At 41.5% G+C, this 15,955-nt stretch overlaps 1 protein-coding gene across 9 annotated transcripts in view; it reads left to right on the top strand.

The window, feature by feature from the left end:
* The window catches only part of GPD2 (glycerol-3-phosphate dehydrogenase 2), a 99,572-nt gene that overhangs the window by 15,884 nt on the left and 67,733 nt on the right, over positions 1–15,955 (top strand). For 8 of the 9 annotated variants that reach the window (XM_058192476.1, XM_058192501.1, XM_058192483.1 and 5 more), the window contains one exon: positions 7,581–7,688. In XM_058192476.1, the coding sequence (XP_058048459.1) occupies positions 7,590–7,688 (99 nt within the window). In that variant the 5' untranslated portion in view covers positions 7,581–7,589. Of the gene's footprint in view, positions 1–2,917; positions 2,937–7,580; positions 7,689–15,955 lie in introns of those variants that run through there. The other variant, XM_058192536.1, reaches the window with a different exon arrangement.

Here is a 15,955-nt window from a genome sequence, read left to right as displayed (position 1 = left end):
AGAAGCAAAACGATTACAAAGAAAACTATTGTCCTAGATCTTGGCAACCTCTAGCCTCAGAGGAAGTTTCTACAGACATGAGTAAGCTACGAAAAGCCCTCATAGTTACATTTGTCATCTGATCCAAGTGGAAGTGATCTATAACTGGTCATCATTAAGAAGAAGAAAACATAGTGATTATAAACAGGATGTTTGTGAGAGGCACAGTAGTTCCCATTTATTATTCATAGTGTTCATCCTCACATGTAAATGTATGCAATCTCCCCAGTCTAAGATATGGTAGGGGACTGATAAGTCTCATTGGATCTACTGATCAGAGACTTGTCCCACTAATCTTGTGGGCATAAATAATATTGTAAAGCATAACTTCCAGTAGGTTCAGAGTTACCACATGGCATTGGGAAAGGGAATGATGGATTTGGAGACCTAAGTGGTATTCCTGAGAATACTTCCCATTGAAGGCAAAAGAAAGGAAAAACATTAAGTGAACTCCTGGTTGCAATGTTAGTGCAATCGAGAGGCTTGAGGTTCAAAGAATGGTGCGTACTTCAGGAAGGAAAAAAACTGCTTTGCATTATGGTATTCATTTTACTAAGAAGGGAAATTATATTTCTGGGTGATGACTAGCTAACCTCGCAATAAGGGCTAGAATGCAAAGGAATGGGACCAATGAGTTGTCAAGTAGTGGATTGAATACAGAAGCAAAACAAATTGCTAGATAGAGACAAAGGAGATGATGGCAAAAAGAGAATGGGTTGGGTTTTCTGGATACAAAAAGTTAAACCCAATTTCTGAAATGTCTGTTCACAAAGCATGGTTGACAAACATCTTGCTGTCATTAGGCACTGGAAAATGATGGATGCAGTGGTGGGTTTCTACTGGTTCAAACTGGTGGCGGCAGGTGGCTCCACCCACCTGCTCAGACATCATCACGGACGCTCTGCGCATCTGCAGAAGTGCCGTGCGTGAGCGCTCACAGTTACAAACCGGTAGCGAAGGTGAGCGAAACCCACTACTGGTGGGATGAATCTACCAGTGTCACATTGGGCTTGATGGCTACAGTTGGTTTTAGAGGAACAGACTACACAAAAAAGAAGATGGAATACCATTCTGTACCTTAATGATCTTCCATGGGGCTGATGGTAATAGTATGATTGTTGAAAAGCTCAAGGTAAAAGGGCAAGCTAATAAGAGATATCTTGCTAGGAACATGCTATAGATCACAAAAGCAGTCCAAAGGAATGGATGAAGGTTTATTAAAACATTAACCAAAGCTTCGGAAAAAAGTCATGAAGTGGCTGTGATGGGAGATTTTAGCAATCTGCTGAAAAACTAATTCTGCCAAACACAAAATTTCGTGATTCTTAATTAGTGTTGGAGATAATTTTCTCTTTTAAAAAGTTGGGTTGGCCACTGGATGATCTACCTTGGATTTGGTGCTAATTGGCAGGCAGGGATTGAATACATTGAATTGATGGGAAGTGTATGGTGACCACACCTGCTTTTGATTTTAGAAAAAAGGTTTGTTAAAAATTACAAGTTTTAGAAAGGTTGATTTTATAAATGAAAAGAAATCGGATGGATTTCTGAAATGCAAAATTACCATCACTGTCTGGTTTTCTTTTAAAAGAAATTAAGGATACTGCAGTCTCAAATAAGAAAAGAAGGTAGGAGGTAGATTGTCTAAAGGAGCCAATAGGCAGTTTGTGAGTGAAGGGTGCTTCTTTAGAAGGAAGGACTAAAACTCAAGCGACTGTGTAAAGCTTTGGCTCAGAAGTTCAGGAAGTACACAAAGGCAAAGATGGAAAGTTAGCTAAACTTGGCAAGAGAGATGAAATCCAACAAGAAAGCTTTTTAAAAATACATTCATAGCAAAAAGAAAAAGGGAAAAAAATGCGAAGGAAGTGTTTTACTCCAAGTGAATTCTTAAGGGTGAGGGTAAAAAACAGAGAAATTTTGCTTCAGTCTTCATATCTTAAAAAAAAAAGTTATTTTACTAGCATACATTGGGAAGGAACAGGAAAGAGTGCAGGACAGTAGGGATGAAATAAAGGAGCACTTGGCTAATTTGAATGCCTTCAAGGTCCTAGGATAAAATATACCCAAGAATACTGCTGAGGAAATATAGTCTTTGATAGGTGGGAAGATACCAAATGACTGGGGAAGAAAAAAAATGTATTTCTCCTCTTCAAGAAAAACAGGATCCGAGTAATTATTCAACAGTGAACTGGACATTAATCTCTGGAGGGATGATTGAACAAGCAGCCCATTTGTAAGTTTAAAGATTGCTGTGATTGCCAAGAATCACCATAGCTTTGTCAAAAACAGGTAATCCTAGACAAATCTCATATTCTTTGACAAGATGCCCTAATAGACAGCTGAAAGAACTTGGGATGTTTAGTCTGGAGAAAAGAAGAAACAAGAACCAAAAATAATGGACATAAATTGCAATGACCTAAAATTTCATTTAAATATATCAGGAATCTCACTGGAAGAACTGTATGATACTGGACCAACCTATACTGTTGCTGCACTTGCCCTCTGGAATGACGTGTTCCGTCCCTCCATTTACACACCCCCCCCCCGATCCATTTGGCTTGTTCGTTTAGGAAATTTTTACGGCCGTTTTTCCAGCCGTATTGACAAGACTTGACAGTGGAAAGCCCTTCTTTGGGGTTGGTTTATTGTTATTGGTTTATTGATGGATTGTGTCTGTGATTGATTGATGAAACTATGTGGTCAGTAGGAGCTTGATGACACATAAGGGTGTGAGTATGTCTGTAAAAGTTGTAGGCCGCCCAGAGATGTTAATGAGTCGGGCGGCTTCATGTTTGACAAAATAAAGAGCTACCTATGAAGATTGTGGATTCAGTTCTTTATTTCTTGAGGACTTTTTAAAAAGAAGGATTAGGAAACTTCATTTCTGAATTCACCACGTAAGTCTTTTTTAAAAAAAAATATTTTGGGGGTCTTGCTTGTTATTATGACATGTTTTTAATTCTCTTTATGCAGTCTTAAAAATAAATCAGTAAATGAATACTTTTCCTGTTCATTGCAGACAGCTGAACTAGATGATCCTTCCAGCTCTACCATTCTGTTATCTGTTATGTGTCTATACAGTGTGTTTATCAGCTTCAGATTAGTATAGCTGAGCGTCTGCATTTAATTCCCCCTTCGAAGAGCAGAGCATTCTGTTCTATCTGATCTGCTACAGTCTGAATTTTAGATCAGATTGAGAAATTGAAAAATCATAAGGAGAAGATCATGGCAAACTAAGTCTATATTCATGAAGACATCAGGAGTTGAGCATGTCTTTTTTGTTGTCTTCACTTATTTTCAGTGGAGGTTACTCTCGGGGAAATTAGTACATACCTAGGCCTGTTAGATTGATCAAATTAAATACGTTAAAATATTTTTTGATGTTTTAAACTGATGCAAACATCAGTTTGCATTAGTTTAAAACATTTAAACTGAGATTTTAAAAATGTTTTCTGTTTTAGCATAAGAATTTATTAAAAAAACCCAGCTGGTAGGTATCCTGTTAGAAGAATCGTCTCCTCTCTTCCTTCACACTGGATCCTGAAAAGAGTCTAAAAGATTGTACTGCAATACAATTTATGTAATCTTATTTTAGGAAGGATATTTTAAAAGTTCTGTGGTTTTTCATAAAGGCCTTTAATGCTGTTCCATAAGACTCATTGAAGAGATTGCGTAATCATGACAGTTTGCGCAAAGGAAGAATAGCTGCTGAAAAAGAATGGCTTAACAAGGTGTAACTGCTGATGATTGGACTTGATAAGCGTGCATTCCTCATTCCACAGTCAATATTTTCTCAATGGCAGGACTGTTCTTGTATCCCAGCACATAGCTTGTTCTACCTACTTGGAAAATAGCATTAGCATAAGCTCTCTTGGAGGGACACGGTGGCTCAGTGGCTAAGATGCTGAGCTGGTCAATCAGAAGGTTGGCAGTTCAGTGGTTCGAATCCCTAACGCTGTGTAATGGAGTGAGCTTCTGTTACTTGTCCCAGCTTCTGCCAACCTAGCAGTTTGAAAGTACATAAAAAATGCAAGTAGAAAAATAGGGACCACTTTGGTGGGAAGGTAGCAGCGCTCCGTGCGCCTTCGGTGTTTAGTCATGCCAGCCACATGACCACAGAGATGTCATCAGACATCACTGGCTCTTTGGCTTAGAAACAGAGATGAGCACCACCCCTAGAGCCAGAAACGACTAGCACGCATGTGTGGGGGAACCTTTACCTAAGCCCTCTTGAAATCAACATATGGCTGACACACATCTGGTGGACTGAGAAGATCAGTCCAAATGATTTTTGTAAAAGGATGCTTATGCACTCCTTTTTCTGCCATCAGATTTTATAGAAGAAAAAAGAAAAGAAAGGCACTCTTGAGTGGAGCTTGATACCAAGTGACCTCATGGGCATGTCTATGTCATTTTCCTGGACAACAATACAGATGTGGTTTGCCACTGTTTTCTTCCAGGAGAGCTTTTTTCAGTTTTGGAGGCTGTTTCCCAGTATTTTCCCATCAAAATGACCTTCCAAAAATTCCTAGATAAAATTTTTTGCACTTGAATAGGACTGGGGCCATAAGGTATAATATAATGTACAATGCATTGAGAAGAGGCCATAGCTCAATGCCATGCAGCAGATTCCTGGGAAAATCCCATTAAAAAGTCAGGCAGAAGGTAATTTGAGAAGTCTTGGATAGCTACTCCAACTGAGACTAGCAGTGATCTGACTGGGCTAGATCGATTTTCATCAAACTCACGCCCCTTGAGATGTGTTGAGACAATTTTTGGATTTTTTTTTAAATAAAAAGCATATTCAGGCCAAGGAATGTTGAACGTTGAAGTTCCAATGCATTTGGAGGCTGTCAGATTGGGGAAAGCTGAAGGAGGCGGACAAGTAAGTCTGACCTGCTTGTCAACTGCTTTTTATTTATTTATTTATTTATTTATTATTTAAATTTTAATATCGCCCTTCTCCCGAAGGACTCAGGGCGGTTCACAGCCAGATAAAAATACACAATAATATTACAATATAAATACAATTAAAATACAATTAAAAAACTTATTCAATTGGCCGAGATTAAAAATTTAGGATAAATAATAAAAAACCCATTAAAAAACCCATAAATTTAAAATTTAAAATTAAAAACTAATCCAGTCCTGCGCAGATAAATAAGTGAGTTTTAAGCTCGCGACGAAAGGTTCGGAGGTCCGGAAGTTGACGGAGTCCTGGGGGGAGTTGGTTCCAGAGGGCGGGAGCCCCCACAGAGAAGGCTCTTCCCCTGGGCGTCGCCAGACGACACTGTCTCGCCGACGGCACCCTGAGGAGTCCCTCTCTGTGAGAGCGCACGGGTCGGTGAGAGGGATTCGGTAGCAGTAGGCGGTCCCGAATTTTATAATCAGAGTTTGTTGAGATGACTCAGCCTTCTTCAGCTTGGTGTTCATCACTGTATCATTACAAACAAAAATAATGATTCTTTCCGTCCCACTCAAGAGAAATAAGAAAGTACTAATAATGCAAAGCTTCCCATCTGAATCTGAATAATAAATCAAGATATTTGCGCGGTCCATTTTTTCTGCCTACATCTTCACTGTTCAATGTCACACAATGACATGGCCAACCAAAAATTTGATTGCCCCCTCCCATTTTTATTTTGGTAGATAGGGGGATGCTTCAGAGGATGGGGCTTATAGATGCCACAGGTCAACTTCTGGTTGCGAATTCATTTTGTCAGTATTTATTTGTGCCAGACTTTCTCATCCTGGTGCCTTCCGAACACTTTGGCTGTTGGAAATTCTGAAACTTGTAGTTTTGGGGAAACAATTTGGTTTCTGAAATCAAACGAATGGAATTTTTGTCCATTGATTGGGCTGGGATGGTAATTATTTATTTGTTTGTTTGCTTGTTTATATCCACCTTTATTATTTTTTACAAATAACTCAAGGCAGCGAACATACCCAACATACCTTACTTTCCTATTTTACCCACAACAACAACCCTGTGAGGTGAGTTGGACTAAGAGAGAGTGACTAGCCCCAAGGTCAACCAGCTGACTTTCATGGCTAAGGCAGGACTTGAATATACAGGTAGTCCTCGACTAACAACAGTTCATTTAGTGACCGTTCGAAGTTACAACATCACTGAAAAAAATTATGGCCATTTTTCACACTTACGACCATTACAGGATCCCCATAGTCATGTGATCAAAATTCATCCGCTTGACACTGACTCACATTTAAGACGGTTCATGTGATCCCCTTGACAAGCAAAGTCAACGGGGTCATGTGATCCCCTTGACAAGCAAAGTCAACAGGGAAAGCAGATTCACTTAACAATTACTTAATTAACAATTACAATTACTGCAGGCTCGAGTCCCACCAGGCCCAAGGTTGACTCAGCCTTCCATCCTTTATAAGGTAGGTAAAATGAGGACCCAGATTGTTGGGGGGGCAATAAGTTGACTTTGTATATAAATATACAAATAGGATGAGACTATTGCCTTACACAATGTAAGCCACCCTGAGTCTTCGGAGAAGGGCGGGATATAAATACAAATAATACAAATACAAATACAAACAACCGTGGCAAGAAAGGTCATAAAATAGGGCAAAACTTACTGAACAAATGTCTCACTTAGCAACATAAATTTTGGGCTCAATTATGATCTTAAGTTGAGGACTACCTGTAATGTAAAATGTATTTGTGAAGTATATCAGACTGGGCAAAGTTGCACAATATTACTGCTGCTGCTACTGTACTAAGCTTAGAATGTTAGGATGAGAAAATAAAGTCATTTTAGAGCATTTCCTGCAGTATCCAGTTTACATCGGGCTTCAGGGTTAGGTAATACTATACATAGGGAATTATATCTTTGACTTTGTATGGGTAGATGTAGGATTTTCCCATAACTAGGCTTTGAGGAAGGAAGAGAATAGCTTACAAGCTTGCTGCTGGATGGCATACATGGGTGCAGTAATAGGATATACCTCATGGGCTGAGACAGAGACTCCCAATTATTTTCTGGGAGTTGGGGCATACATGTTTTATTGGTATTACCAGGTCTAACGGAAGCAGAGCCAAAGCCCTATATCTCATCAGCATCTTCAGATACGTACTTGTGAGAGCAGTATAATCTTAGGTTTTATTCTGAATTAATGATATTGAATTGCCTTGAATACCCTTATGCCTAAAATACAATAATGCTAATACTATAAGTAAATGGGCTAGGATGGGAGTTATTATTTTTGAGACTCGGGCTTTCGACTATTTGTGTTTTGCACTGCAATAATACTGTGATTGCCAATGTTTGAGCTAGTCTTTACTTACGATTAAACAGTTCTTCAAAGGACTCTGGGATGGAATCATATTTCTTTTTAGTCAGCAAAGCTAAATATTCTATCCAAAGTTCCTTACCTAATGTGGCTGTCCCTTCATGAACCTTTTAAACTCGCTGTCATACACATCACACAGACTTCCTCAAGTTTCTTATTTCAAGTTTAGAGGAACATTCTCTAATCTGGCAAACTTTCCTGATTTTTTCTTCTTCTTCTAGAACTAAATCATGGCTTTTCGGAAGGCAGTGAAAGGAACTATTCTCATAGGGGGAGGAGCCGTTGCAACAGTCTTTGCCCTCTCACAACTTTCTCAATATAGAAAAAAGGTAAGTAAATTGGCTTAATACGTGTAAATTTCATGCAAATATGTTTATATCTATATTGCATGAATACTATAATGATGGTTGGTGCGGTATTAGGTTATGCAGATTGGAAGAGGCTTCAACCAAGAATACTGGCTGTATATTATTTTATGGTTGCACCCAAGAAAAGTTCCTTCATTTCTACATTAATTTTGAAGTCAGTTTTTATGCCGTTTCACATCATGCTCTTTGTAGGAATTAGATTAAAACATATACAAAGCAGCATATCAAATGTAATTTAAAACTTTTAATGATGTTGAAATCCTCCATCAGTAAATAATAATAATGGTGGCTATTGTATTTGTACAATAAGATGAAATCCAGTTGTTTAATTGGCAAAATAGAATTAATATGAAGCGTTCTTTGAATATTTAACAATTTGCCTCTTGCAATCTAGCAGTTTGAAAGCATGCAAATGCAAGTAGATATATAGGTACCACTTTGGTGGGAAGGTCCCATGTGCCTTGGTGTATAGTCATGCCAGTTCAAGGATACGTGTGTGCACTGTGACTATAATTAATAATTGTTGTATGACTATACAATGTTTTTTCGGACTATAAGATGCTCCGAACTATAAGGCGCATCTAACTTTTGGGGAGGAAAACAAGAAAAAAAAAATCTGCCTCTGCCTCCCAGCATCTATTCTGTATTCATCTATCCTGTTTGCTGCTGCCGCCATCCATATACTGCTGCCGCCACAGCCCATTTGCCGCTGCTGTGGCCTGTTTACTGCTATGGCCCATTCTAAAACAGCTGATCGGCACTGCATTAATCCCCCTCCCCCCGCCGCAATATTAGATGTATAAAATGCACAGACATTTCCACCCACTTTTTTTGGGGAGGCCGGGGGGGGGGAGTGCATCTTACACGCCGAAAAATATGGTAATTAATAATTGTTGTGTTTATTTATTTATTTTATTTATTATTAATTAGATTTCTAGACCGCCCTTCTCCCGAAGGACTCAGGGCGGTGTACAGCCTTGTTTAAAACACATAGATACACAATACAAATCCCAAATTTAAAATACATTTAAAATGAAATATTTAACCAGCCAATTTAAACTAAAACGGTCGAAGACCAATATAAAACCCTTAGAATATAAAATTATAAATAGATTAGTACAATTAAAATTAAATTAAACTAAATATTAAATTAAAATAAATATTTAGGCTAGTCCCGCCCGATTGAATAGTAGAGTCTTCAGTTCCCGCTTGAAGATACGGAGGTCGGGAAGTTGGCGTAACCCTGGAGGTAACTCATTCCATAGGGTCGGTGCTGCCACAGAGGAGGCTCTCCCCCTGGGGGCCACCAGCCGGCACTGTTTGGCTGATGGCACCCGGAGCAGGCCTGCTCTGTGGGAGCACACAGGTCGTTGGGAGGCTATTGGTGGCAGAAGGCGGTCTCGTAAATAGCCCGGTCCTAAGCCATGGAGCGCTTTAAAGGTGAGCACTAGCACCTTGAATTGCACCTGGAAGGCTACTGGCAGCCAGTGCAGGCAGCACAGGATAGGTGTTATATGGGAGCAACGTGATGCTCCCACGATTACCCGTGCAGCCGCATTCTGGACTAGCTGGAGCCTCCCGGTGCTCTTCAAGGGGAGCCCCATGTAGAGAGCATTGCAATAGTCCAGGCGAGAGGTAACGAGGGCGTGAGTGACCGTGCGTAAAGAGTCCCGGTCAAGAAAGGGGCACAACTGGCGCATCAGGCGAACCTGATAGAATGCTTCCCTGGCGATGGCCGTCAAATGTTCTAAAGACAGCTGATCGTCCAGGAGAACGCCCAAGTTGCGCACCCTTCCCCTGGGGGTCAGAACTTCACCCCCCACAGTCAGCGAAGGCGTAAGCTGACGGTACCGGGATGCTGGAACCCACAGCCACTCTGTCTTGGTAGGGTTGAGTTGGAGCCTGTTCCTCCCCATCCAGACCTGCACGGCCTCAAGACACTGGTCCATCACCTCAACAGCTTCATTGGGGTGGTTCGGGGTGGAAATGTACAGCTGAGTATCATCAGCGTACAGATGATAATCCACCCCGAAACCGCAGATAACCTCACCCAGCGGCTTCATATAGATGTTGAACAGGAGAGGCGAGAGAACCGACCCCTGAGGCACCCCACAAGTGAGGGACCTAGAGGTCGATCTCTGCCCCCCTGCCAACACCGTCTGCGAACGGTCAGAGAGATAGGACGAAAACCACCGATAAACAGTGCCTCTCACTCCCAATCCCTCCAACCGCCGCAGCAGGATACCATGGTCGATGGTATCAAAAGCCGCTGAGAGATCTAACAGGACCAGGACAGAGGAACATTCCCTGTCCCGAGACCCTCCAGAGGTCATCCACCAACGCGACCAAAGCCGTCTCGGTGCTGTAACCAGGTCTGAAGCCGGACTGGAACGGATCTAGAAAGACAGTTTCCTCCAAGGAGGCATTGGTAATTCCCAGGAGCCAGCCTCGTGTCACCTCCCGTGTGGCCAATACCAACCAGGAGGGACACGGGCCCAATAAACGTGGTGGGATTCAGCCTAGCCAACAACCTGTCCATGTCATCAGGAGTCATAGGATCGAACTCAGCCCAAATAATATCCACAAGACTCGTTCCTGTCCCCTCGCCCGGATCTACCCAATCAGTGTCCAGCACATCCCGGATCCGAGCGATTTTATCGGACAGATACTGTACAAAATCCTCAGCACGCCCCTGCAAGGGGTCCTCCCGAGCCTCCTGTGAAAGCAGGGAGCGGGTCACCCTAAACAAGGTGGCTGGGCGGTTATCTGCCGATGCGATAAGAGCGGAGAAATAGGTACGTTTCGCCGCTTTTATCGCCACTAGATAGGTCTGAATACAAGACCTAACTAGTGTTCGGTCGGATTCGGTACGGCTGGACCTCCAGGCACTCTCTAGGCGTCTTTTCCGGCGCTTCATCTCCCTCAACTCCTCATTATACCAAGGAGCTGGGCGAGTTCGGCGCCGGGTCAGAGGCCTTAAAGGCACGACGCGGTCCAAAGCCCCGGCGGCCGCCCCTTCCCAGGCAGCCACCAGTTCTTCGACCGAGTCGTGGGCTAATTCCCCAGGAAACGGCCCAAGCTCCGTCAGGAACCTCTCCGGGTCCATCAGGCGCCTGGGACGGAACCATTGACCGTCTCCGTCTCCCTGTGGCGGGGTCAGCGGTTCGAGTGTTGAGATGATATCTTCCACATTGGAATGAAAAGAAAGGAGATTAAAAGCTTCTTGTTCCCTTTAGGTTCTTCAGAGTTTATAATTCAGATTAGAGAGTGAAAGTTAAGGAATAGATCTTTATAGTCATTAAGAAAAAAAACTATTGGTAGCTGTAACTGTATTTGGCATTTTAACTGAATGTAGATGAGAATATTATTGACCAGTTTAAGCACAGAGAGCCAGTTTTGTATAGGGGTTAAGACACCAGCCCAGAAACCTGGAGATTATAAAAACAGGTATGTGGCCCTGGGCCATTCACTCTCTCAGCCTTTGGAAGAAGACAAGAGCAAACCACTTGTGAAATCTTGCTAAAAAAAAATATTGCGGGGACTTATATCCAGGCAGTCACCAAGAATCAGTTCTGACTTGAAGGTGTGCATGAGTGTGCACACACCCATACAGAAGCTTAAGCATAGGGAATGCTGTGAAGATGCTAATTTTCCTAAAGTTGAATATACAAGGAATTTGATACAGCCCGTAATATTTGCCTTACGAGTCTTGAAAAATATGACTAGAGACTGAAAAAGGAGCATGATAGTATGCAGTAGTAACACACACACACACACACACACACACACACACACACACACACAATGTTTCAGTTGTAAATCTGAGACTATTGAGTTTCCTAATAATTAGCAGTGAAAATCTATACGGTATTCTGTGAAACCTTGATGTATCTAGAGAAAGTAAAAATGACAAGAGAAGAAAAATTCTGTTTTTCCTTTATTCTGACTTTTCCACCACTTGTGTAGTGTTGTTTCCCTTGTAGCTGTTGTCCGCTTATACCCAACAAATGATACCAAGTGGAAGGATTGTTGCACAAGAAGATGACCTGTTTGTCCTGTTGACATATCTAATTGTGGGGTCAGAACTACCTTTTTAATTGTGCCTGTCAGTCATGTAGAGGATGTGGTAAATGTAGCAAGAGAGAAGGAGGCTTTAATTGGCTCTGTTATTTTTTTTAAGCAAGCCTTTTCAACACTCACCTGTGTTAAGAGAAGACCTAAGCCAATTAACATTTGGGGCAGTTGTATATTCCATCTTCTAGAAACATCTCATTTACTGTACAACTAGTAAGCTTTCAGCAGCAAGCTGTTCTGTCTGCATTTTTAGGAAGTCATTGGTTAGCCTTTGCCAAAGCAGCCTTGAAGACAGGAAGATGAAGTTTCTAAAACTTTCGTTACATTTTTAAGTGAAAAACTTTGGATAAGAGCCTTATGCTGGTGCTTAGTCTGATCATGCAAAGGGATAAAACAGGGAGAGGATTTGCAGAACAGAACAGAATAACAGAGTTGGAAGGGGCCTGGAAGTCTTCTAATCCAACCCCCTGGTCAGGAAGGAAACCCTATACCAGTGATGGCTAACCTTTTTGCCATCGCGTGCCGGGGGGGGGATCACGCACGTGCGTGCCCATACCCATAATTCTATGCGCCCTGCGCATGCGCGCACAATCCACTCCCCCCCTTCTGGCACACAATGACTCGGTAGGCCCGTTTTTCTCTCTTACCTGGCTCCAGAGCCTTTCTAGGAGTCTGGGGGCCTCCCCCGAAAACGTTCTTCCCCACCACTCCTCCGGATGTCAAAAACGGCCTGTTTGCCAACTTCCAGTGAGACCGGAAGGCCCGTTTTTCTCTCTCACCTGGCTCCAGAGCCTTTCTAGTAGTCTGGGGAGGGCAAAAACGGCCTTCCACATCACCACTTCCCTCAGAGGTCCTTCGGAGGCAAAAAGCAGACTGGAAGTTGGCAAATGGGCTGTTTTCGGTCTCCAGAGGACCTCCAGGGGGATGGGGAAGGCTGTTTTCGCCCTCCTAGACTCCTAGAAAGGATCTGGAGCCAGGTGAGAGAGAAAAATGGGCCTTCCCCACTCCCCACCCCCGAGGCCCTCCGGAGGCAGGAAACAGCCTGTTTACCTACTTCTGGTGGGCCCAGAAGGCCCGAAAATCAGCTGAGCTGAGCTCGCGTGCCCACTGATATGGCTACGCGTGCCACAGGTTCGCCATCATGGCCCTATACCATTTCAGACAAGCGGTTGTCCAGTCTCTTCTTAAAAACTTCCAGTGTTGGAACATTCACAACTTCTGGAGGCAAGTTAATCCACTGCTTAATTCTAACTGTCAGGAAATTTCTTCTTAGTTCTAAGTTGCTTCTCTCCTTGATTAATTTCCACCCATTAGTTCTTGTCGTGCTTTCAGGTGCTTTGGAGAATAGATTGATCCATTCTTTATGGCAGCCCTGAGATATTGGAACACTGTCACTCCTAGTCCTTATTTTCATTAAACTAGACATCTCCAATTCTAGCAATTGTTTTTATATAATTTTAGCTTCCAGTCCCCTAAATCATCTTTGTAGCGCTTCTCTGCACTCTTTCTAGAGCAGTGGTTCTCAACCTTTATAGTGCTGCGACCCCTTTAATACAATTCCCCACGATGTGGCGACCCCAACCATAAAATTATTTTCGTTTTCAATTTATTGCGCCTGAAGCTGTATTGGCTAGCGATCTGAACTGCTTGCGATTGCCTTGAGAACGGAGGCATTAAAGCGGAGACTCCTCCCCTATTAAGTTTATCGCGCCTGAAGCCAGATTAGGCTAGCGATTGGGAGTGATTGCAGCTGGCTTGAGAGGGAGACATCAGAGCAAAGATTTCTCTCTTTTTTAATTCATCGCGCCTGAAGCTGAATTCGGCTAGTGATTTGAAGAGCCTGCAGCTGGCTTGTGGAGTCAACCATTGGAGCGCGATTCTTCGACTGGCAAGTATACTTCCCATATTTCCGATGGTCTTAGGCGACCCCTGGCAAATCGTCATTCGACCCCCAACGGGGTCCCGACCCACAGGTTGAGAACCGCTGTTCTAGAATCTCAACATCTTTTTTACATCGTGGCAATCAAAATGGGATGCGGTATTCCAAGTATGGTCTTACCAAGGCATTATAAAGTGGTAGTAACACTTCTCATGATCTTGAGTCTATCCCTCTGTTAACGCATCCTAAAATTGTGTTGGCTTTTTTGGCAGCTGCAGCACATTGCTGGCTCATATATTGGTGGCCAATATTTAGGCATTTAACAAACTTGTTTAAGTCATCTTTCTCCACATTTGTTTAATCCTTGATTCTCACATAGTGAAAAGAGTAATCTGAAAGTGACTTCCAGTAGCATTTGTTTAAACAGGCATAGGATCTTATCAGATTTTCAATTCCATTTTCAAGGGAACATAAGTTTTTGTTCTTTCTAAAATATTTTTACTCTCAGATTATTTTTAGTATTGACCTTCATAATTGCTTTCATATGCTGAAATTCAGCATAGAGATTGATCTTAAAAAGTAATGTAAACATTCCATGTTTGTTTCACTGCTGTGTATATAACAGCAGCAACACTCAGACAATAATAGAAGATTTAGGGAGTGGACTTGACCCACTTAGCAAAAATATGTTCTTGCTTTCTGGGGCTGACTTCTGAATAAACATGTGATTGCCTGGTTAAGAATTTATTTTACTTTTTTCAGAGTTTGTTTCAAAGTAAAATATGAACTTATAGTGAATCATAGAAATTAATAACGCATAAAAATACATTGGATACATATAAGTCAGTTTTACTTTTGCATACATCTTCTCGAAATAAAATATGTTTTGTGATCACACACGTGATGAAAGACTGAATTTTGCAAACCGTAAATATGTGCAGGATATATCTTTGTAGCTATAAAATGGCAGCTTGTTTTAATTAAGACAGAAAGCACATTTTCAGAATGTGTATTCAGCATCTAAAGCAATACAGTTCTATGAAGACCCAGAAAACTAAAAATGTATTTTTACATCTCTAATATTAGATGCACATTCACACACTAGCTAGTGTTAATTGTTGCTATTTTGCAGTCTCATTAATTATTTTGTAGGCTGTTAGCTTTTTATATGTAATAATTTCAATTGTCTTTTGTAAAAAAAGGTAACATAGCAAGCAGGGTCTTAGTCATTAGAATAGAATAGAATTCTTTATTGGCCAAGTGTGATTGGACACACAAGGAATTTGTCTTTGGTGCATACACTCTCAGTGTACATAAAAAGAAAAGATACATTTGTCAAAAATCACAAGGCACAACACCCAGTGACAATCATACGGGTACAATAAGCAATCAAATCATACTAGGAAACAATATCAATATAAATCGCAAGGATATAAGCAACAAAGTTACAGTCATGCAATCACAAGTGGGAGGAGATGGGCGACAGGAACAATGAAAAGACCAATAGCAATAGTAATGCAGCCTTAGTGAATAGATTGAAAGTTTGACGGAATTATTTGTTTAGCAGAGTGATGGCGTTTGGGAAAAAACTGTTTTTGTATCTAGTTGTCTTGGTGTACAGTGCTCTATAGCATCGTTTTGAGGGTAGGAGTTGAAACAGTTTATGTCCAGGATGCAAGGGGTCTGTAACTATTTTCACAGCCCTTTTTTTGACTCGTGCAGTATACAGGTCCTCAATGGAAGGCAGGTTGGTAGTAATTGTTTTTTCTTCAGTTCTAATTATCCTCTGAAGTCTATGTCTGTCTTGTTGGGTTGCAGAAACAAACCAGACAGTTATAAAAGTGCAGATAACAGACTCTATAGTTCCTATGTAGAATTGTATCCGCAGCTCTTTGGGCAGTTTGAGGTTCCTGAGTCGGCTTAGAAATAAATTCTTTGTTGTGCATTTTTGATGACGTTCTTGATGTTAGGTGTCCACTTTAGGTTTTGAGATATGATAGAACATAGAAATTTGAAGGTCTCTACTGTTGATACTGTGTTGTCTAGTATTGTAAGAGGTGGTAGTATGGGTGGGTTTCTCCTAAAGACTACCATCATTTCTGTGGTTTTGAGGATGTTCAGTTTCAGATTGTTCCGGTTGCGCCATGAGGCTAGTTGGTCAACCTCCTGTCTGTATGCGGATTCATTGTTGTCGCGAATGAGACCAATCAATGTTGTATCATCTGCAAATTAGTTTCACAAATAGATTGTTTGAGATGCAGTCATTGGTATATAC

Source organism: Ahaetulla prasina, chromosome 1 (assembly GCF_028640845.1).
Source record: "Ahaetulla prasina isolate Xishuangbanna chromosome 1, ASM2864084v1, whole genome shotgun sequence".
In the NCBI taxonomy this organism is placed as follows: Eukaryota; Metazoa; Chordata; class Lepidosauria; order Squamata; family Colubridae; genus Ahaetulla; species Ahaetulla prasina.
This window is presented reverse-complemented; position numbering and strand designations above follow the sequence as displayed.